Source organism: Dendrobium catenatum, unplaced genomic scaffold, assembly GCF_001605985.2.
Source record: "Dendrobium catenatum unplaced genomic scaffold, ASM160598v2 fragScaff_scaffold_853, whole genome shotgun sequence".
Classification (NCBI taxonomy): Eukaryota; Viridiplantae; Streptophyta; class Magnoliopsida; order Asparagales; family Orchidaceae; genus Dendrobium; species Dendrobium catenatum.
This window is the reverse complement of record NW_021319315.1, coordinates 1,717,368-1,740,576: the sequence shown is the minus strand read 5'-3', so window position 1 is coordinate 1,740,576 and position 23,209 is coordinate 1,717,368. Positions and strand designations below refer to the sequence as shown.

At 32.2% G+C, this 23,209-nt stretch overlaps 2 protein-coding genes across 4 annotated transcripts; both read right to left on the bottom strand.

Annotated features, from left to right (window-relative positions):
• Nucleotides 1-741: 741 nt before the first annotated feature.
• LOC110108009 lies at nucleotides 742-2,261 on the bottom strand. Its single transcript, XM_020838490.2, has 2 exons — nucleotides 1,635-2,261; nucleotides 742-982 (listed from the first exon to the last, which is right to left on the bottom strand). Exons 1-2 carry the CDS (start codon nucleotides 2,115-2,117, stop codon nucleotides 899-901), a joined length of 567 nt encoding a protein of 188 aa, XP_020694149.1. The 5' UTR covers nucleotides 2,118-2,261; the 3' UTR covers nucleotides 742-898.
• A 1,488-nt stretch (nucleotides 2,262-3,749) lies between these two features.
• Nucleotides 3,750-22,090, bottom strand: LOC110108001 (5'-adenylylsulfate reductase-like 5). 3 transcript variants are annotated; one of them, XM_028696920.1, is made up of 5 exons: nucleotides 21,675-21,794; nucleotides 8,594-9,696; nucleotides 5,178-5,374; nucleotides 4,952-5,076; nucleotides 3,750-4,474 (listed from the first exon to the last, which is right to left on the bottom strand). In XM_028696920.1, exons 2-5 carry the CDS (start codon nucleotides 8,672-8,674, stop codon nucleotides 4,053-4,055), a joined length of 825 nt encoding a protein of 274 aa, XP_028552753.1. In that variant the 5' UTR covers nucleotides 8,675-9,696; nucleotides 21,675-21,794; the 3' UTR covers nucleotides 3,750-4,052. The 3 variants fall into 3 exon arrangements, with proteins under 3 accessions (XP_028552753.1, XP_028552752.1, XP_020694141.1); XM_028696919.1 differs by lacking the exon at nucleotides 8,594-9,696 and having other exon boundaries at nucleotides 21,675-22,090; XM_020838482.2 differs by lacking the exon at nucleotides 8,594-9,696 and having other exon boundaries at nucleotides 5,193-5,374; nucleotides 21,675-22,085.
• Nucleotides 22,091-23,209: the final 1,119 nt, after the last annotated feature.

Genomic DNA, 23,209 nt, shown 5'->3' with positions numbered 1-23,209 from the left:
GTTGCTCAATTACTTAAAATATATTTAAAATTTAATTTTAAATTAGCATTATTTTCTATATTAAAAATTAAAAGCTATTTTTTATTTAATTTAAAACTAAGAAATTGAACTCAATAATCGAGTTAAGATTGAGCTTTCCAAATAAACTCGAACCTAAAAATTTTTTAACAAGCTGAGTGTTAACCCAATAAATAAACTCGAAAAAACGAGCTCAACTTGATTAGGCGCATACTCAACTCGACTCAGTTACACCCCTTAATCATCTTAATCATTCTATAATCAAAATTTATATACGGTTAAAAAAAATGCAAAAAAACCAACATAGCTATATATATGTATTGCACCCAACTTCATCTCAAGCATCTAAAAGGATGGAATAACTATAATGTGCAAATGACTAAACTCTATAGAATCTGCCCAATTTCTTGCTTTTGCAATTCTTTGGTTACTTTTTCTTTTAAATTTTTATAGTGGAGTTGTGATCATAAATGATTTTTATTGTGCCTCCATTTTTTATGATAATATTCTATTCACTTTCAGAATGGTTGGAAGCAGTCAGTATCAAGAGAAATTATTACTTGCAGAGTCCGGATCTAGAGTTATGTCCGGACATTTGAGTGTACAAAGTGTGTACACACTGTGTACACTCATAGTCCGGATGTAAAATTACATCCAGACTCCGAACATAATAATTTCTCCAATATGAATAGTTTGATTCTATACATTACAACGCAAGAAGAATAAAAAGAGCAATCACCTCTAATTAGTTAATTTTTCCAATACAATATTATTGAACCAAACAGTATCCTCTCCCCAACTCTTTAGCATAGAGAGCAGAAACAGCTTCATAATCCAAAGTGAAGAGTTGTATTGCTTCTGAAAGAAGAGCCCATTCACATCAGAACCTTTCATCATAGTGTCCACTCAATGAAAAGGATGCTGAAGCAGCTTGCTGATGCTGAACAAAGATGTCCTTCACATTCTGCAATTTTAGCCAAAAGAAATAAGGAAAGCAATGTGAAGAATCATAGATAACAATCAACAAACCACTTATTGAATCAGAGCAGCAGAGAATGTTAAATGAGTAATGCTACACTTCCCAAATAGATCCACTTCAAAATTTGGCTCATCTGATATGTTTATATGATAACTAATTTAGCTTCATTTTAAAGCTTTGTTTGGGCAACTTTCTCAATGATTTTTAAAACAGTTTTTAATTTTTTACTAAAAGATTGCTTTAGCAAGCAGTAAGAAAACTATACCAAACAAAATCTAAATCAACAAATTTATATCTAACTTTTGATCAATCACATTAGTCTTCTTTTCATGCTAAAAAATAAGATGTTTCATCTAAAGTGAGAAATATTTTGCTCTGAATAACTAAACCAGCTGAATTATCTTATGCTCAAATGAAAAAAAAAACATTTTTGAGGGCATGAAATAATCATTTTATGTACGTGGAATGTGAGGAGTTGGATTTCCAATATAACAATGGGGTTTTAATTATCTATTTCCAAAAAAAAAAGTCATTTTAGTCCACCTAAAAAACTGTGTAGCAGCAATTTAAGCTTGAACTTATTCAGGTGGTAATGGCCTCTTATCAAACTGAAACAGAATAAGTTCTCAAACGTCACCTCCTTTTTCAAAATTGCAGATTGGATGTTCTTTCTTTTGCCCGTTAGTTCCACTCTTCCTCCACCAAAGATGAAAATAGAGATTGTAGCAGCTGCCATTATCACTGAACTAAGCCATTTTTTCAATTTGAAAGCTTCAAAGTTATCTTTTTCTTTGATATTTGGATCTTTGAACTCCACCATCTTACTATCTTCTTCTTCCTCCTCTCTGAACAATAAGCTTTGCAGCCCCCAATCAGTTTCTTCTTCATTCTCATGAGAACCAATCTCTTCCTCAACAGCTAAAACTTCATCCCTTACCAGGTTCTGCTCAGAAAAAACTGCTTGCTCTTCATAAATCTCTTCTTCCTTCAGTTCATCTTCAAGTTTCTTATCAGCAACTGGGATTAACTCAGTTGGGCTCAGCTCCTGCTCATTAGTAACTGAGCCTTTTGGATGGAGATATTCCCATTCAAAAACCATTTCCTTGAAAGCTTTTGCCATTTGATAAATCTTTTGTTTTGATAAGCAAACCAGAAGAAAGAAGCACTTAAATAGTATTTTTGGCCAGTAAAAGGATGAAGGAAGCTAGAGAATTATTGAAGCAAAAGAGCTTCATGAAGAAGAAGCTTCCTACATGATCATCTTTGCCTTTACAACAGAAAAAAACCTCAATAAAGTTGAATTATTGCGCATAAAGATAATAACAGCCTTTTATTATTAGAATTTTATTGATAGAACCCTTTCTGAAAGGGCACATGTATAGCATAATTGAACATACTTTATTTTCATATTTTACAAAAATGCCACTTTTGATAGTTAGCTTGATTTGGCCGGTCATTGCTTTGGTGCTCAGAAATAAAATTAGCTGTCAACCCTATTATGACAATATAATATTTAGAGGGCATGATATGCTAAATTGAGTGCCACTATATCGGCATCATAAGTGCATCGGATCTCATTAGAACTCTGCAGTTAAGCGTATTTGGGCAATAGTAGTATTAAAATGGATGACCTCCTGAGAAGTTCTCGTGTTGCACCTTTTTAAAAGAGAGGAAAAAAAAAGGGCATGATATGCTAATACTAATCTAATAAAAGGGATTTAGTAAGGATCTATTTGTTATTATTACCATATGTTGCACTGTATTATATTCTACAATGTCGCGATATGTTATTGAAAAAAAAGATAAGTTTGAATATCTATTTGAAATGGCTGTAAATTTTTAATAAATGTAATTATAAATTTGATATAGAAAAAACAACTTATTAAAAAGTTGCAGTAAACAAATAATATAATCGAATAAAATTATGATTATAATATGAAAAATAAAAAAAAAAAGAAAAATCACAAACAAACTCTAAATCTATATAAAAAAAAAAAAAAAACTTTTTGTAAAGCTAGCCAGAACATGATTTAAAAAAAAAAAACTTATTTTTATACTTTTATACAACTAATTTTTCTCAAATATTTTTAAATTTTTTTTGCATTTCAAATAGCAAAAATAAAATTAATAAACAATGCCAAAATGAAGCCTTATAACATTAATCTATTATTATACAATAATAAATAAAATAAAAACTACTCTTAAATTTAATTATACAAAAAGAAATAATTACAAGTTTATTACCATATTGCTTATAATCTAGAAATTATAGTAAAATTTATTTAAAAAAAAAAAAAAAGCTGCAAACTCAACACAGACTTGCTTATATGAAATGAAATCATATCATCTGAGTATCATCTTAACAATACTGAGTATCGTCTTAACAAAATTGGTTCAGATAACACAGTAAATAAAAAACATTCTTGCTATAAAATCATGTGCTTCTATATCAGATGTAATGAATTTAAAGTGAAAAAAATAAAAAAATACAAAATTCAAATGAAAACATCTGCCCAAAATGTTATTTGAATAGATTTTAAGGCTTCGTTTGGGACGGCTTTCTCATCTTCTCAAAGCAAAACTTTAATACTAAAAAATTTCTTTAAGAAGCAGCAAAAGAGCAGTCCCAAACGAAACCTAAAACTCTAAAATTTGTTTCGCGACAACCACAATACATAAACAATCAATTAATGCTTATCCTTCACTAATTTGAAAGGAAATCTAAGGGTTATAAAACCCATTGTTTGAGCTATTTGTTGAAGGCTAATAGTCTTTTAATAAACAGAAATGTAAACCATAGGAGTACACAATGATGTTGCACCGCACTTAGTGCATGCAAGTGTATTAATATACAAAATGATAAAGGTCCTGAAAATTTACATGCTAAGACCCTTTTCTCATGCGTCCAATCTCACATGGAGAAGTTCCAAACCAGAACATTCATCAAAGAAGAAAAGATGAACTTTTTCCTAAACAACTCTCCACATAGATCTGAAGAACTCAGATTTTTTGTGATCAAAACACCATGCATCGACCTCAAGAAACAAAGAGATAATTAGTTCAAGTGGGTGGACCTTAAAGAAGATGATTCGCCTAGCGAGACAGAAGCCAAGGAAGATGCCCACACGCGCGCATTTTTAGCTCCTTTGTGAAAATTTCTTGTCGTGTTCGATAGCCGAAGCTTGTTCCATGCTCTCTTCATATCAATTACATGCAGAAAACGCACCAGGGGTTGGCTCAATTCAATTAAGGTGCCAAGGTTCAGATGGCGGAAGGTATAGACCATCCAGAAGGCTTTGATTTCCGAGATAAACTTTGGGAAGAAATAAGTAAATGCCCTCAGGAGAACAAAAAGTAGAGAGAATGTCAGATAGAGTTCATTCCTTAGAAGTTCACCAACAGGTCGGTGCCATGGCTGGACAACCTTTGCCTTCTCCTTCGGTTGGTCCACATGGAAAAATGCAACTGGATATTGGCCTGCAGCAGTACATCAAATTAAAATAGTATCTGCATGTTTAATTTAAATTAGCAATAGGATCATGTGTTTAAAAAAAATTTAAAAGAAGCAAATTAGCCAAATAGAATGGGGCATTATGAAGAATGCACCAAATCATTCAGTGCATTCAACTCAGCCAAACAGTCTGTTTGGCGCATTCAATGGAATGCGTCATTCTGTTTGACTAGTTTGCTTCTTTTTAAATTTTATTTAATATTATGTTCCTATTCCTAATTTAATTAAACATCATGCTCCTTAAATAAAATCCAAATAGTATCTATTTGACTAAAAAAATTTTAAAAAAGTAGCAGCATCTCAAGAATTTAAGCACCAAATATGTCAAAAAAATAGATAACATCACATATCTCACAAAGGCACTGCATTGGCTCCTATTGCATAAACACAGACAATCATAAGAGAGAAATAAAAAGCTTTCATTTAATTATGGAGGAACTAACCCGTAGTTTGTCTATAGAAGTGTGCTAATGAATCGAGATCTTTTGAGCCATGATATCTTATCCACGCAGTTCTGTTGGCTAACAAAATGGATGGAAAACTATGGATCCCATATCTTGAAAAAACACTGCAAACAATAAAGCAGGGGTACAACATATAAATATAAGATTTGGAAGATAATAACAGGCAGAATATCTCATTTAATAGAGAAGAGAAATAGACATTCACCAGCCATCGTTGTACCTTGGAATAGCAGAGGATTCTTCGACTGTTAAATGCCAAATTTGTGGAAACATAGAGCTAAGTGCATCAAAAGTGGTTTTAACATTCCGTGAGAAGGGACACCAAGTTGCATGGAAAAGAACAGAAAAATATGCACCATCCTTAACCTGAGCCAACTTTTTATCAAGAGTATCACCTTGAACCTGCAATATGGTATGGTGTATGTTATCATTCAAAAACTTCCATTAATCACAGCAGGGGGGTCCAATTATTTCTCATGAGTAAATTTATTCAGTTAATGTAATAGGTAATTGGTCTCAGTGTGTACCAAAGCTCACCATCATTCATCTATCAGATATGTTCGGCTCTACCATTAGTTATGAAGTTATTCACGGATTACTTACAGTCATAAAAAAAAAAAAACCAATTATTGCATCGTGAAAGCAAGCAAAGGACCAGATTTGCAGAGTTGAAAAAGAGAGGTTCGTATGAGATTCAGCCTCAGTTAAACGGTAAATAGATTTCAAAAAAACAAATACGATAGAGCAGATTAAAGAATGTCATGTAGAGGAACCAACCATAACGAAACTCCAACCCACCATTTGTATCAACAGAAGAGTTGGAGAATCATGGACGATTTTCCTCGTCCACATTTGAGCATGAGGTAGAAACTGTTCTAGAGATGCATTGGTAAAATGGGAAGATCATGTAGATAGATGGAATTATCCAGCTGCATTTGTGAAATAGAAATTCCCTTCACTGCCACCACTTCAAAATGAAATGGAATCAAAGAGATGAATCAAGAGCATATTTTGGATTCAACAAGTAGTCATTCAACAGAAATCACTGGGACAGGATAACCCCTGAATATCCTATTAAAGCTTAGATGACCTAAGGCTATAATAAATTCTGAGGGACAATTTTTTTTTCCACAATAATGAAGCATCCTAATCAATAAATGAATATGAACCAACCCATTTACTTTTGGATCTGATCGGTTTATTTAACTTGGCCGAGATGCTGTCAAATTGACGTTAAATTATGTTAATGGGTCCCTTTGGTTACATGTGTTTTCTTAAGCGAATTAAGTACAATTAAGTTGTTTAAAGTAAATGCAGCAACTTCGCCAAAACCAGCACACAAAGACTAAGTTTCCCCATTCCATTTACTATGTATTAATTAGTTCAGCGGCATTACAAAATGGCTCTTATCTTTAAAAAAAAAAAAAAAATCATAAACTGCTTTAATATAACAATCAACTACTTTGATGCACAATTTTAATAAATTAGTCATTGTTGATATTATACATAATTCTGCATATAGTTCACTCAGGATGAAAGGTTTAAGCTTGATCCAAATGGAAAGAGGTCTAAGAACATGAGTTTGATAATTTAAATCTGTATGGCATGGTTTTGATTACCTTGATGTTAGTTGGTTTTGATTTATTCGATAAGATATTTACAAGATTTCTACAGGTTTCCCCAATTCAGACTGGATACTGCATCCATTACAAGGATTAAAGTATACTTTTGAAACTTCTAGTTCATAGCTACAAAATTTATAGACTTCTAGTGCACTTTTATCTTGAACTATTTATTACAGACACTTGGTAACAATCCATGGTTCATTCAGATTTTGGGTCTGTTAGCCACAGCTTTCTCACTGCTTTGGCTTTCAAACCGCAATCCCAATTCCATTTGGCTACTACTTTCTTGCTGGTTTTTAGAAATTTTTGTGGGAAGCTGATTTTTATGACTAAAGTTGCTAATGTGTGGAAACTTTAAGAAAATATACATTTATTTATCAAAAAATAACATATTTATAATATCCCTAACATTTAAAAAAAAAAGTTAATTTACCCATAATAGCTTCACAACCAATTTTATAAAATGTTGTAATCATTCCAAAACAGCCTATTTGCAAGCACCAAGAAAAAAAAGGTTAAAAAACAAATTAAGAAGCTTGCGCAAGCTGACTTAACTTAAACAACTAATTCAATTGCCAATTAGCCCAGCCACCGCCCCACAATGGCCTAATTGTAGCCCAATGCCTATCAATAAAATAAGCACAAGTAGGCATTTACTTGCTTGGTTTAGGTTTTCAGGAGACAATGAACACCTAAATGACAACAAATAAGGGGAGGTCCGATGGCTGATGCTTACATTCGCAGCATACAATAAATCACTGGAATTATGCAGAAGTGGACTTTCTTGTAGCATTGACTTTCAAGAATTCAAAAGCTTGTGGGGCTGACAGTGATGGCATGGCTCGGAAATATCAGTAAATGCTCAATATAGATAGTCAAGGACCGCGTAACCCACCCAACCCAAGAGGCCAAACCCCTTTTTTTTCAGGCAAGAGCAATGTATCATACTCACAAAATGGCAAAAGTCACAGGCTGAATTTTCTATTTAATAACATGGCTTGGAAAATATATCTTATTTTAATCAAACGACTTTTTTTTTTGTAATTTTTTTAACCGACTTAATCAGTAAAAATGAAGAATCTTTATCCCTCATTTGTTCCCTCTTCCCTGCCATTTCCACACCTTTCAGTTTGCCAGTTAATTTATATCTTCGACTCTAACTGCAAAGAGTGATTATGCATAAGATGAGTCCCTGCTTCTCCTACGACTTATTTATCTTTGTGCATATTTCAGATTGTTGAAATCCAGCCATTCCTAGTATAAAGAATCCGACGGACACAAAGATCAATCCGTGGGATACTCTCATGGATCACGCATTAATGAGGGAATAAATTTAGGAAAGATTTTATTTTCTTATTTGTGTATTAAATATGTAATTTATTATTTCCGCATTAGGATATCTTGTATAGATCTATAAATAGGGAAGATTGTAAGGAATAAGAATAAGCTTTTCCCTCTCAAATTCTCTGTTTTAACACAGATTGTGTAATATTTGGAAGTTAAAGTTAATTAGCATTCTAATAATGCATATTAATTAATATATGCTATTTTGTTATAGCTGGGAACGATCAATTTCTCCAAATTAGGGAGAAATAAGGTTAAATCATAAACCTCGCCTAGATGCTTTTTTTCCTACTTGGTCAATTTTATATAAACATACATCAAAATCATGAAATTAAGAATTATTTTTTATATTTTCCATGAATTTCTGCATAATTTAAATAAAATATTTAATAATTGTTATTGTGGTTGTGTGTGTAACTGGAGACATTGTCATTCTACATTTATTATTAATATTATTAGATCAAACCAAGTTACATCTCTTTTCATTCCTGAAATGTGCATTTATGGAACAAATGGTCAAAATTTTAGAATAATTTCTCCCTCAGGGTAAGTACATTAATCACTCCTATTATGTAATCAAAACCGTGATTTAATCAAGCAACATTTGATATTAATTAAATAGAAAAATATGATGACAAACATGATTCCTGACCTTGAGATGGTGTCTGTCTGGCCTAAATGTTGCACGCCCATGAGATGGTGTTTGTCTGGCCTCCTTTGAAATCACCTGCATTTTTCACCGAGACCATTCTGTCTTCGCAATCACATTTTTGGACTACCAATCTTTCAGAACTAGGCAACCCTTAACCCAGGTTAAATTGTGTTGTGTCACTTGAGGGAGACATCTTAGCCTTCCCAAGAATATTTCTTCTTATAATCACATTAAGTTATGATGCATCACTTAATGGTAAGAACCTAGCAATTCCTTGCCTATTTTTCATCATAATCAGATTAGGCTAAGATGTGTCAATCATGGGAGCAAAGTAGCGCTAGATAAATTCATAATTTAATTCATTTCATGCTCTTTGGCAAATGCTCTGTGATTGATTGTTGACCTAACATCAACCAAAAACCATTTACGTACAAGATTTGGACGGCAATGGTGATTTTTCCATCTACTATGACTAATACATTCAATCAAATTAATGTGATAGTTTACAACATAGGCATTTAAGTAGCCACATATATCATATAAAAAGAAGTTAGATAAATAATAATCAATGGAGTCCACATAAATATGAGTATTTTGAAGGTGAGAAATGAGTCAAGCTAGAGCAAAAAGTGGGTTAATTCAACTATATATATGTGTATGCAAAACGTCCGCGTGTATGCAATTATTTATTTGCACTGGCTATTGTTCACGCACAAGAACTTTAAAAGTTCAAATAAAAATATGCATGTATTTGTGTGGCCGTGTGTAGTTGTGTAAGTTAGTTTTTGTGATTAATGAATGATGGGAGATCAATATAGACCTAAATTATTGATTTTTACTTAATTAATCAGATGTTTTTATTTTATTTAAAGCTCACTAGATTCCTTCATCAGTTTAAAATTAAATGCAAAACTTTGATTAAGAACAAGTTACATAAATCAAGTATGAGGTAAGGGTGGCTCACCAAAACTTAAATATCAACACTAATTGTATTAATGCCAAATAATGTTTTCTTCTGGACAAACTTAGATCACAAACTCCTTATATGCACCCTTTCTACGCAAAAATCATCCAAATCAACCACTTCAAAGATTATATAGACCCTATATAAATCAATAATTATAAATCAACATTTACTCCACATCGAAGTGTCAAAACATGATCATCACTATGATTCGTTTGGAAATCTAACTTAATTCTTTATCAAAAGGAATGAGCTTCACAAACCTATTTGGGCCATAAGCTCACATATTCAATTCAAAAATAATAAAACAAACAATTTCTTATTTTGTCATTTAAGAAAAAAAAAATGTTTTGGCAATATTTAAGGGTTGATGATATATGAATCCTAAATTCCCTTGAGTGATCTACATATATTGCATCATTATAAGTGCATTGGAGACAGTGACCCTTAATGTCCAATATTACATTGGCATTAGACCATGTCATTTAGAAGTGGATCTATTAGGCCAACTAACTCAATAGATCGTAAATGATAGAATCTCTAAACGTTACAAAATCAATTGAGTTAATTGTTGAATAGGTAAAATTAAAGCAATGAAAACAAAACAATAATTGATAATCAAGAAACAAAGGAAGTTCATGCACGTGAATCTGAAATGGATTCCAGTCATAATGATGAGCCAATTCAATTGAATGGTAACACTAACAGGACAAGGAAATAATCAAGATAGATAAATTTTGGTGTTTAACAATAATGCTCATGAAAATTATAAATATCAAAATTTCGGCATAGATGATAAATATAACAAGAGTAGTTAAAGTGTCCACCAATATGATGCTAAAATTGTCTATTAAGGTTCTACTAATTAATTACTATGTTTAAACAATTTCTTTCAAATGGTAAGTCATATCTAATAAATAACAACTGTGATTTGTAAAAATGATATTAAATAGTCAAGATAAAATTTCTTGGATGAGTGTGGAAAGATAAAGAGAAAGGTTGAAAAGAGAACCATGGATGTATATGCCTATTTCAATTCCATTAAAACCTTGATTTGACCTAGAGTAGAGAATAAAACTCATGGTTGTATAGACCTCTTTCAATTCCATTTGAACCATGGGTGGGTTTTATTATATATTTCATATTAAGATTACCAAGGATAACAAGAAAGCATGATTCTATTTTTATAGTGATAGACCACTTTTTAAGGATTTAAAAAAATATTCGTATCATACCATAAAACCATTGATGCATCTTAAATTATTAAATTATATTTTAATGAAGTAGTTAAACCACATGTTTACTTAAAATAATTTCTTTTGATCGAAATGTAAATTAATGGGTTATTTTAAAAAAGACTATAAGAAAGAAAATGGAATAAAACTTCTATTTTCAACTACTTAAAATCCATAAAAAGATGGGCAAATTGAAGTGGCAAATAGAAGCTAAAGATATTTGTCACATGCCTAATAAAAGACAATGCATTTGGGTAGCATTTGATATTTCCTATGATTGAGTTTACAAACAATGCATTTTTAACTGAATATATTAACATCAGCCACTATTATTCACGTGTTATGCTACATAATTGCTTATTTTCTTTAATTTGTTGTCACATATTTGATATGATTAAATCATTATTATGTCAATTATATTATTTTTAAATAAAATTAATATTTATTACTCATCCAATTCAACCCCGGTTGAACAATCGAACTGTGAACTTCCCCTTCTTCCTGTCGTCCGATCTGATTTTCACAACCTTGAAAAAAAGAATATGAAATTTAAGCCTACTCCAAAAAGGCTTTCCATCAAGAACCTTTAGAAATTGAATGCATTTCACAACACATTAATATTAATGCATAAAAATCAATATTTTCAAGATATTATGGTATAAATCTAATTTTCAATGTGTCTCATTTAACCTTATTTCAAGACATATTGTCAATTCCCTTTATTTTGCCATTTGTGCACCTCTTGTGAATTTACATCATATCCTCTATCATATACTCCAGACAGCTTATTCCTAAGCCTATTCTAAATAATGAGGTGTCCACTAGTGATATGGGATTCGAAAGAAATCTTCTTTTCTGGCAAGACAAATCTACTTATGACAATTCATGATTTAATTTGTAGGCAACACATAATGTTTCTTAGATGAATATCAAATGCTAAATTTATCCAAGACAAAATTCAATGGAAATCTATGTCTGTATTCTCATCAAAAGCATATTATTTTGTTATTTTAATAATTAAAAGTACATTAGTGATAATGGCTAGAGAGAAATGTATTTTATTTGTTAACTTTTTGTTGGATATTTTATTTAAAATTGATGTTTTAGGTTCTGAAATTTTTCTTCTATCTGAGGAAATGGATTTTGGACTTCGTGGATTTAATTGGTGGAGCAACTTTGGTTCCAGCTTTTACCTATTATTTGTTTCTCTGAGCATTCGATATTTCTTGTTAGCAAAATTTCTTAGGTGTTGAGCGATGATGGTTGAGAGAGAAAGAGGCGTATTTTATTAGCCAACTTTAGGTTGAATATTCTGCTTTAGGTAAGGGGGTTATGGTGTCTTAACTTTAATAGGCTTCCACTATGAACCTTTTGAATAATTCACAATGAGAAGAATATGTTGAACATTTTGGACCGTTCATATAGTTTACCAAAAACTGTATCGGTTATCAAGAAAAATAAAAGCAAATCAACTTTTTCTTTTAACACAACACACAAGACTCATTTCGTCTCCGACTTTCTTCTCTAGCGACAAGCGCTTCGTCTCCGACAATGAAGCGACAAACAATCTCACAAGCTGCTCGTGAGCTTTTTTCTTCACCACAAGCTGAGCTCGACTCGAGTTCGAGCTCATGCTTTGGTCGACGAGTCAAAGCTCAAGTTGGCATGACTTGAGCTCGACTCGACTCGTTTACACCCCTACATATTATGAATTCTTTGGATTTTGATCTAGAGGCACCTCTTCTTAGTGAATTTACATCCAATCCACTACTAAATACTTTCATATAATTTGTTCTGAAAGCTATTCTAAATAATGAGATTATTGTCACTGTTGATGGTGGATTCAAAATATATTTTATGCAATAGCATAACAAATATGCTTCTAATGATTTTGGATTAGTTTGCAAGAAGCACATAATTTGTCTTGGATGGATAATTAAATGCTAAATTTGTCAAAAGCCAAATTTGTCCAAGCCATGTAAATTGAAAGAAAATTTATGTGCTTATTCTCATCGAAAACATTGCATCTAGCAAAGATCAATGCATAGCCTATTTATATTATTTTTATCAATGGTTTATTTTATTTTTTATTTCAATAGTTAAAAGCATGTCAATGATAATGATCGAGAGATTAATGTATTTTATTTGCTAGCTTAAGGCAACGTGTTATATTTTGGAGAAATAAAGGGTATGATGATTTGAATTGATGTTTGACTTGGGTTTATCCTTTGGATCTAAAATCTATTGTTCTCATATGCCTTGGAATTAGACATTGAACTTCATGTGTTTAATTGGTTGGAGGAGCGATTTTGGTTCCAGCATTCTCTACTATTTGTTTTTCTATCAGTGTGTAATATTTCCGGTAGCAAATTTCATTGTAAAATTACATTTTCTACAATTTGTGTGCATTCTCTCTAGGCTGGTTACTCTTGCAAGCTGCATGTGCTTCATTATCTTATTTCTTTTTTGAGTCAATAGTTATTAAGTTATAATCCATAAGATGTAGTCCTTATTCTATACATAATTGAATCAAAATTTCTCTTTTAAGATATTTCGACTAGCCCAAAGCAACCTAATATTTTGTACCCAATTTTGCTCCTCTCCTTTAGGAATTTTTATTGCGTCCTCCCACCTGACGTAGAGATACGTCCTCCCACAGTTAAAAAATTGGGTTTTTGCTCGATATTGCTAGCTATTATTTAGTATTAACGAAGAATATCATCATGTGAATACCAATACCGAGTTATACCGAGCTATACCGAGCAATACCGAGCAATACCGAGCAATACAAAAAAATACCTAGATTTTTCTAGAGAAAACTCGGTATTGCTCGGTATAGCTCGGTATTGCTCGGTATAGCTCGGTATAACTCGGTTTATGTCTTCACATGATGATATTCTTCGTTAATACCAAATAATAGCTAGTAATACCAAGCAAAAACCCAGTTTTTTAGCGGTGGGAGGACGTATCTCTACGTCAGGTGGGAGGACGCAATAAAATAGAGACCTCCTTCACCTCCCTTTGAAGCCTCCTTTTACATCACTTCTAGAGGACCTTCACCCCTTTTCCTTTTTTATTTCTATCTTCAACAAGTATTATGCAATCAAAGCTCTCTTTCAAATGATCCTCCAAAAAAAAAGCGACAGCAACAACAAACAAGTTTTAATACCACAACATCAGGTCAGCTATATGAATCTTTTTTCTCTATTATATCCAATTTAGAGTTAAATTCTCATTTAAATCTAACGAAAAAAAAAATCATTTTTAATACTTTTATGACCAAGTATTTTTAGATCTACCAAAAAAGACTTGGTTAAAAAGCAAAAAATAGAAAATCCTTGTTCCCTTGATTAGTATTAAAGCAGAATATCATCGTTCCCCTTTAATTGGTACCAAAATACAAATTCTTGTATAAAATTTTTTACAAAATTTGAGTATTGATCTCCTTAACCTTATTTGTTAAGATAATTTCAAAATCAGGGGTTTTCTATTATTTTGGAGATTTTTTTTTGTTCATTACATCACCTACCATGAATCTCTAACTCCCTGCCATACAACAACAACATCAAGCCTTTATCCCACTATGTGGATCGGCAATATGAATCCTTTTTCTTCATTGTGTCCTATTAAGAGTTAAATTCTCATTTAAATCTAATAAAGAAATGTCATTTCTAATATTTTCTAACCAAGTCTTTTTAGGTCTACCTCTACCTTTTTAAACATAAGTCAAATCTAATACATCTATTTTCCTAACCGGGGCATCTGAAAGCAGCCGTTTTATGTGACCAAATCATTTAAGACAACTCTATCTAATCTTATATTCCATTAGAGCTACTCCAACCTTTTTACGTATTTGCTCATTTCATCCTTCATCTCTCATCTCTGCAACACTTTAATTAATATTATGCTTCTCTTTTAATGGCCAACATTTTGCACCATAAAGCATTGCAGATCTAACCACCATCTTAAAGAATTTTCCCTTAAATTTGAGGGGAACTTTTCTATCACATAACAAGCCCAATGCATTCCTCAACTTCAACCGTTCAGCTTGAATTCTACTAATAATATCCCCATATATTTCACCATCACTCTGAAAAATAGACTCAAGATATTGAAAACGTGTACTCTTATTAATGACTTGATCACCCAAAGTCACAATCCCCACACTACATCTTATTTTATTATTATTATCACCATGCAATTTAGACAAAAGTATCTATTTCTTTGTGTTTAGCATTCGTTCTCTTATTGAGGCATCTTCGAAAATCTAGTACATTTACAAATGTATGAATAGGTGAAGAGCAATTTACAAACCAGCTTTACTACCACCTTCTCCTAGGTTATTTGAGCTTCTAGATAAGCACTCCTAAGATAGTTCTTGCAATTTGGGAATGATGGAAAGTTATCACAAGAATTTCATGTTATCATCCATCCCATTGATAGTCAAACCTTGCTCGAACTGTAGCCAGACCCATTATAATGCATGATTACTACTTTTTTTAATATTTTTATGTCATCTATCAGATGTTCATACATTTGTCATTGTATTGTTTATTTTAGAACTATTAATCATTATGAATGAAGGCCGTTATTAGAAATTGTATACCATAGAATGTAATATCAATTTAAGTATAATTGAATTCAGAATTCCTCTTACTAGAGGTCTTAACCAGCTCAAAGTGGCTCATAATTTGGACCACCTCCCATTCTCCCCCTCTTCATGACTTCTTTCATGTTTATTTTAGAAATTCCTCTTGGAAGACTTTTTCATAAATACGCGAACCCATGCCTCCTTTTTCCATTACACCTAGAATCATGTCACTGCATGTTCAACTACAACCACCTTGGACAACGCAAGTTCATCAATTCAGGAGACCTTCCATTAACTTTGTTTTGCATGATGCATGGGTAGGGTATCCTTCCTTGTGTTAATTTTAGAACTTCCTTATTATAATTATCCTATAGTTATTTCTACCTCTAATTTTTAGCCCCTAAATTTGTATGTTTTTCTATTAGAAACATGCCTAGGATTGCATATGTTGTTTGCCCTATTCCTCCCCATTTTTTAAAATCAAAACCTTTCCAGCTTCTATCCATTTTTCTTTCGAAAAATAATTATTGCCACATTTTCCCTATCTATTAGCAACAACAAAAATATCCATGTACCCATGGTCTCAGGTTCCCTTGATATTGAGGGCCGTAATCTAAATTCAATAGGAGAATCTCAAAACATCCATTCAACATACTAATTGAATTAGGAAAAAAAAATATCACCCTTGCAAGGAAATGGATAACTAGGCCATTTACTTGACACCAAACCAAATTACAAAGATGCCACATTTAATGTTCAGGATGAACACAACTTTAGGATGATGACTTGGTGATAGAGCTGTATCGTTCCTGAAATAAGTGATGCAACCATGTTCCTCCAACCAGCAAATGAAATAATGAATACAAAAAATCAAATATATTTTAAAGTTTGAAATGTTGTACAAATCCATGAAGCCAAGACTAATATCTTATCCACAAAGCAAGGAGCAGGTATTCCAATTTGTTTCAAGGACTGTAACAAGAGATGAATCATTATTAATACATTCAAACAGAATGCAACGAAGAAGTCACTCATCTTAAAAGGTTTGTTGGAAATTTAAAAGATCGAATATATGATTTTCTTGCTAGAATAAATGTTGAATTTGATGTTGTAGGAGTACAAATTCTCCGAAAGAGGATTTACCATCAATAAAAAAAGTCATTGATATAATCCAAACTAAAGAAGGGAGAATGGGAGTCATAATTACAAACAAACCTATGAAGGGTTCAGCCATAGTGTCTGTTGAAATCAGGAATTTAAGAAGGAAAAACCATATATTATTACAGAATTTCATCCCTATTTATAAATTTATACAACATTTTAAATAAAGAAGTAATTAAATTACAAAAAACAGGCATTATTGCCCTAATATATTCCTTATTAAATCAGTTATCTCACTATGGAAGGGAATCAGCGTAAACACAGGCGAGACGTCCCGCGGATCGCTATTCATGGCCATTGGATCCATATGGGAAGAGGCTAGGATTTAACATTGTCAATGATAGCCGACATAAAAAAACTCCAACTCAAAACCCTCTACTACTGAGGACTACGAATAGACTACCCGAACAAAAAATAGTAAATAGAGATTATATGATGCACATATTATAAAAAGTCTTGGCATACAAAGAAATTATGTTGGAAAATTCATAACAAACCACAAAATAGTAGCACAATAAGGACATGTAAAAGAATAAAAACATGCATATATGAGTAATATGACAAATGTGGAAGAAGGAAACACCAAAAAATCACCAACTCAATTCCACGTACAAGAATAAAAAAGCTAAAAAACTTGCTAGAATCATTGGAAAAATATTTATGGTAGGTACATATACTCTAGTATTCTCATGTATTACCTCCTCTTCTCATGCATTTAAATAATGTCTATGAGATGCTCATTTCTCTCATGGAGAGTTATAGATTACATGCCAACTCCTTACCAAAATTAATTTCAAATGCATCTTGTCCTAGCAATAAGAAAATAACAATTGTCAATAGATCATTGCCAACCACGACCAGTCAAAGAGATATTCTAATAAACAAATCTTCTACAATAAAACCCATTACCCGTGGATCCTCACACTCTGAAACTTCGTGCATGTATCTAAATTATATAACAAACTTTTACACATCTAGAAGCTGGCTAAAGATTCTAAGTGCAATGTTAAGTTTTATCTTTTATAGTGTGCCTTATAGGAAAAGACACAAGGAGGACAATTGAACTTGCTAAAGAAATGAACGGTCTCTACCACCTTGAATTATCCAATGATTAAGAAAATTCATCCTTCAATAGTACATTTTTCTTTCAAAAACCATTAAATCCAATAAAGAAAAGATATGGCTTCAAATCATATATCATGGTCACCAATCATTTACTATTCCTGAAACTATATTTCTTTCATTGTTAATAAATTAATATTATAGCATTTCATTGTGATATTTGTGAGGTACAAAATACAAACATACAAAGTTTTCAATGAGTGCCCAAAGAGCTCTTTTTCATTTTTCTCTCATGCATAGTTGCATATATGGACCATTCTCTACATCTAACATCTATGGGGCTCGATGGTTTGTCTATTATCAATTATTGTACTTACGTATTATAGATTTTTCTACAGAAAGAAAAAAAATTACATGAGTGCCATATTTTCTGTCTTTTACAACATGATCAATAATTAATTCGAAATTGAAATAAAAAGAGTCAGATCCAATAATACCAAATATTATTTTAACCATTCTCTCTCTTCATACTTTAAAGAGAAAAAAATGTAAAAGTCATCTTGTGTGTATAAACCCCAATAAAATAGTGGCCGAAAAAAAGAAAGGCCACCTATTTTCTACTATAAAAGCTCTCATTTCTAAAAGAACGCTCTGAAATAATATTGGGGGAAGCGATTTTAATGACTCATCACCTCATGAAGAAAATGACCAACAAGGGTTCTTGCGTCCAAAGTCCTACAGAAGTCCCAAACAAATTTTTCCTCACATCAACACCTCAAATAACCTTATCCTCAAAATATTTAGTATTGTTGTCTTTGTATAAAAGGATTACTTAAATTGATAAAACTTGATCCACGTGATATTAAACATGTTTTAATTGCCTATTCTCCCACACAAAAATAGTGCAAATGCTACCCCTCACAAACAAGACAGATCAATATATCCATTGATGACACCTTCAATTAAGAGGAGCACTATTTCATTACTAATTATCCTTTGAAAGAAATATCTTTCTCAATTGATGGAGACAATAGTTTTTCTGCTTGATTGTTCTTCACTGCCACTCATCCCAATAAATAACTTTGTTCCATAATCAAAAGCGTATACAAACATCATTCATATCCAAGTTGCGGATGCATTTGAATCATATTCTACTCATTCACTATAGGTTTCTTCAAGAAGAAAGCCACCAATCCCTCAATCTATGCAAGATTAGGAATCAATCCCTATCATTAAACATGTCAAGGAATTATTAAATCTCCAACTAAAAGGAGTCTTAATAACAAAGGCACAAGAACTCCCACAAAACATCCTCTACACTTGATTATAGTATACAAATAATTTATCATAATTATGAAGCCTTCCTTGCTAGCTTGCATTATTTTTATAACACTGCAGCAATTTTTTAGGTATTAAGTAGTGAAATTTAGAATAATGCTATGAAGGAGAAAATGGAAGTTATTAAAAAAAATAAAATGCAGGAATTAGCAAAATTACCTGTTTTTTAAGAAAGAAACCAACGTCATACTCAAATATATGAGATTGATTACCTTGAAACATTTGCTTTGACTGCTAAAATAAACATTATTCAAGTTCTTCAATCATTACAAATTAATATGAACTAAAAATATAACGATTCAATTATAAAAATGTCTTCTCACATGGTGACCAAGAAGAGGAAGAGTGTATGGAGGTCCACCAAGATTTGGTTCAAATATAAAATAAATGATACGTAAATTAAAAGACATTATATGAATTGAAACAATCCCCAAGGACCTAGTAGGCTAGTGCAGATGGTTCTCCAAAGTAATGCTAATCATGAGATACAAACAAAGTTAACAAAACTATATATTATTTGTAAAACACATGGATTCAAAGGAAGTCTTGGCTTTTTTAATTTATGTTGACGGCATTATAATTATAAGTAGTTACTAGAAACTAATGGAGAACTTAAAAAGAAGATTACTAGAAAAAATTTATAGTCAAAGAATTAGACAAGCTAAAATATTTTCTTGGAATCAATATGAAATCTTATATAACATACTTGTTCAAAGATATATGCAAGTCTATCAAGAGCCATAAGTGCCATATGGAATACAATCAAACTTGAATATACTCCATAAGATGCAGTAATTGAAGAAACCTCATATAAAAAAACTTGTGGGTAGACATATATACGTATCAAATACTAGACTAAATATTACATACGTTGTGAGTGTTATGAGCCAATTCATGTACAACCCAAATGAATCAATTCTTACAACAATATATATAATTTTCATAATATTTGAATGAATCCCCAAATAAAGAAATTATATTAAAAAAAGAGTGGTTCTACTTGAAGCATACACAAATGAAAACTATGTAGATTCCTTGAAAGTAACTATGTAGATTCCATGGTAGACAAAACATCAATCTTAGGATACTATACATTCTCATAAAGCAATGCTGTGAGTTGAGAAGTAAAAAAAAAATGCACCAAAAAGATCTAGAACAGAAGCCAAATTTGGACTATGGCACTAGGAATCTATGAATTCCTATGGCTAAGACTCATCTTGGAAGACATAAAGATTGAATGAAAATATCTTATAAGGCTCTATAATGATAACAAGTTAGACATCAACACTGCACAAAATCATGTGCAATATGACCATACAAAAAAATATTTAAAGTTGAGAGACGTTTTATAAAGGAAAAACTTGGTGGTGGTCTAATATGTACCCCCATTCATAACCATACGTGATCAAGTTGTTGACATACTTGCCACAAAATTATCAGGGAAAACCTTTCATAAATGATCGAGCAAGCTTAAAATGGATAACATCCATTTATTTGCTTTTTTTTGTTGGGAGAGGGAGAGTGCAGTGCAAAAATTCACAGACCTGCACCCTTCTTTTGCCTGAGATTATGCCTCCGCCAATCATCACAAGACCATGCTAACTACCTCCCTTCACCCCGCTTCTTTTCACTGCATTTGATCACGCCACTATAAGCTCAAATGCCTCCTCATGGGACCATGCCAACTCACCATTGTTGGTTGTACGTGATGCATGGATGTGTTGTCCTTGCCTTAATTTCAACATTATAGTTTTCCTATTATAATTATTTTGTGGCGATTGTTATCCCTGATTTTCAACCCATAAATCTATATGTTTTATTATTAGAAACTTTCCAAGGGTTGCATAAATTATTGTTATCAACATTCTACAAATGCAAACCTACAACCAAACCTCCCTTCATAGTTCATAGTAATCCTCCATCAAATTAGAAACAGAACATCATTGATCTCCTTCTGTGAGGCAACCTAAACATTGCATGTATGCCATCTCTATAACATTAAATATACTCTGATCAACCCAATTTTGCACTTGAAAGTAAGGGGAAAAAAAAACAAATTAACACACCTTAATAACTTGATTCCAATAAATTATTGATACATTACAAAAGCCAACGCCCTCATTTTCCAGCATCAATAGCATAAATCAACTTGCTTGAAGACTGTAATCATATTTGCAACTAAGCATAAAATTGCCTCCAAGAACCATCGCTTGGAAGTGGATACTGGATGGGGCAACTGTTCATATACTATCATATTTATCCAGAATCATCGAAGAATTCCAATACAATGAGAGTAATAATCAGCATTTCATATAAAAGTTTCCAAGATACAAGATATAAATTTTACACAAGGTAACACTACTCTAATTTCCAAGAATTATCAATCTAGTGCAAAATATAATGAGAGTAATAATCAACGAAACCCAGACCGAAGTAAATATCAAATACCCACATTTCACATTCAAACCAACACCTGGACAGACGAAATTTTTCATCAAAAGAAAAGTCAAAATTACTAAAAAAAAAACCTATAAAGACGTGCATCATCCATCGCAAGGAAGAAAAATCTACATCAAGCCGGGATCCGTCAACCCAAGCAAGAAAGAAAACGCCGAAGCAACGCCCATGCAATACTGCCCCCCTTTCAACAAGACCCAAAATCACAAATAAACAAAACCCTCACGCACACCCAGAAGCCCGAAATAGATAATACTAGTCAAGCGCCCGTACCTCTTCCGGCAAAGAACGCTCGATCCAAATAGGGCACTGCGACCTAAGAGAATCCGCAAGTCCCGCGAGGTCCGATCGAGCGCAGAGCGGCCGAGCCGCGACGGATCCGTAAGCCGGCAGCGAAGATAAGCACGCCAAGAAGGGGATGAAAAGGAACAGCCGAGGTACCGACATGGACGATGAGAGCTCGCAGAGAAGACGAACAGGGAAGTGAACAGGAAAGCAAACGCAAAAAATCTTAAACTGTCTTGCCTGTGCTCTCCTTCCCCTCTATTTCCTCAGTTTGACACTTTTTTCTACTCTCTCTCTCTAGGAAAAAAAATTAAAAATCTTTTCCAATTCTGATTCTCTCTGTGAAGAGAGAGACAGCTGAAAATTGAAATGACCGAAAGCTTCGTTGCCCTTTTTTTAATGCACATGCGGCATCTTTTCGAGCCTGCCGTTTGCCATTTCATGCCTATTAATGCTATAGCATTTTAAAATATTCCCTAAATGATCTAAGCACAAATAGATGAGCTTATATAAAATCTAAAAAATAAAAATAAAGATGCACACACATAGAACTTAAAATTATTTGAATTTTATTATTTATAAAAAAACACTCTATTATCACCATTTAGGGTTGTTATTTGGAGAGATTATTACGTGCAGAGTCCATACCCGATTTGGTTGTATGACTGGGAACAATAAAAGTACAGTTATTGTTCGTCACTGTGCTTTTACTGTATACAATCATGAAACTGAACGATTCTTTGGATCCGGACTCCACACGTAATAATCTCTATGTTACTTGACATTCAGCTTGTCTTGCTAGTTAGCCCTTCCTTATCTACACATCCCATGAACCCCATTAATGTCTTCCCCTGCGAACTCCACATTGATAGGCCAATCTATGTCTTCTCGAAACTTTTCTTTGAGTCATTGATGCTTTTCTATGCGGTTTCTATAATGCTTCAAGAATTTCGATAAGAGTAAATGGGGAAAATGGCTACGAGCAATATAATGGGCAAGAGAACTGATAATGAAGTGTAACAAATTAGGGGCATTGTGATGTGTAATGGGGTTCTAGCAAGGATGTATTTTTTTTTATTTTTTTTTAATATTTTAAAATATATAAATACAATATTTTTTAGTGTTACTTATGTAAATTCTTCAAAAGATTATATCGCATATTTTGATGCAAAGTATGTTATTATGAATATTTTAATTATTGCATTTTTCTATAACATTACTGAAATATTTTTTTTTCATATGCAATATTAATTTAAATATAAATTAAATAAATTTTAAGTCCTTACTAATATATTTTATTTTAGGTTAACTTAGGCAAAACTTCTCAACCAACTAAATTGTAGGATGGTGAAGAAATAAAAGGCTGGAGTTGATTGTTTTGCTTTTTTTTTTTTTTTTCACATAAATAATGAGATAATAGGGTTCATTTGAGGGTATGTAATTTTTATAAATATCATTATAAAATTATTATAAAAAACTAATTTGTTTAAAAATTATTATGGATAACTTAAATATTTGATTGT

What these genes read in the sequence shown, in the direction of transcription:
- LOC110108009 (XM_020838490.2), bottom strand. Translation starts at nt 2,117, where the DNA reads ATGGCAAAAGCTTTCAAGGAAATGGTTTTTGAATGGGAATATCTCCAT. An exon ending in CTGCAATTTTGAAAAAGGAG is followed by an intron (nt 983 to 1,634) that starts GTGACGTTTGAG and finishes CTAAAATTGCAG; the next exon opens with AATGTGAAGGACATCTTTGT.
- LOC110108001 (XM_028696919.1), bottom strand. Translation starts at nt 21,848, where the DNA reads ATGTCGGTACCTCGGCTGTTCCTTTTCATCCCCTTCTTGGCGTGCTTA. An exon ending in CCAAGGTACAACGATGGCTG is followed by an intron (nt 5,077 to 5,177) that starts GTGAATGTCTAT and finishes TATTGTTTGCAG; the next exon opens with TGTTTTTTCAAGATATGGGA. An exon ending in CTTCTATAGACAAACTACGG is followed by an intron (nt 4,475 to 4,951) that starts GTTAGTTCCTCC and finishes GTACTGCTGCAG; the next exon opens with GCCAATATCCAGTTGCATTT.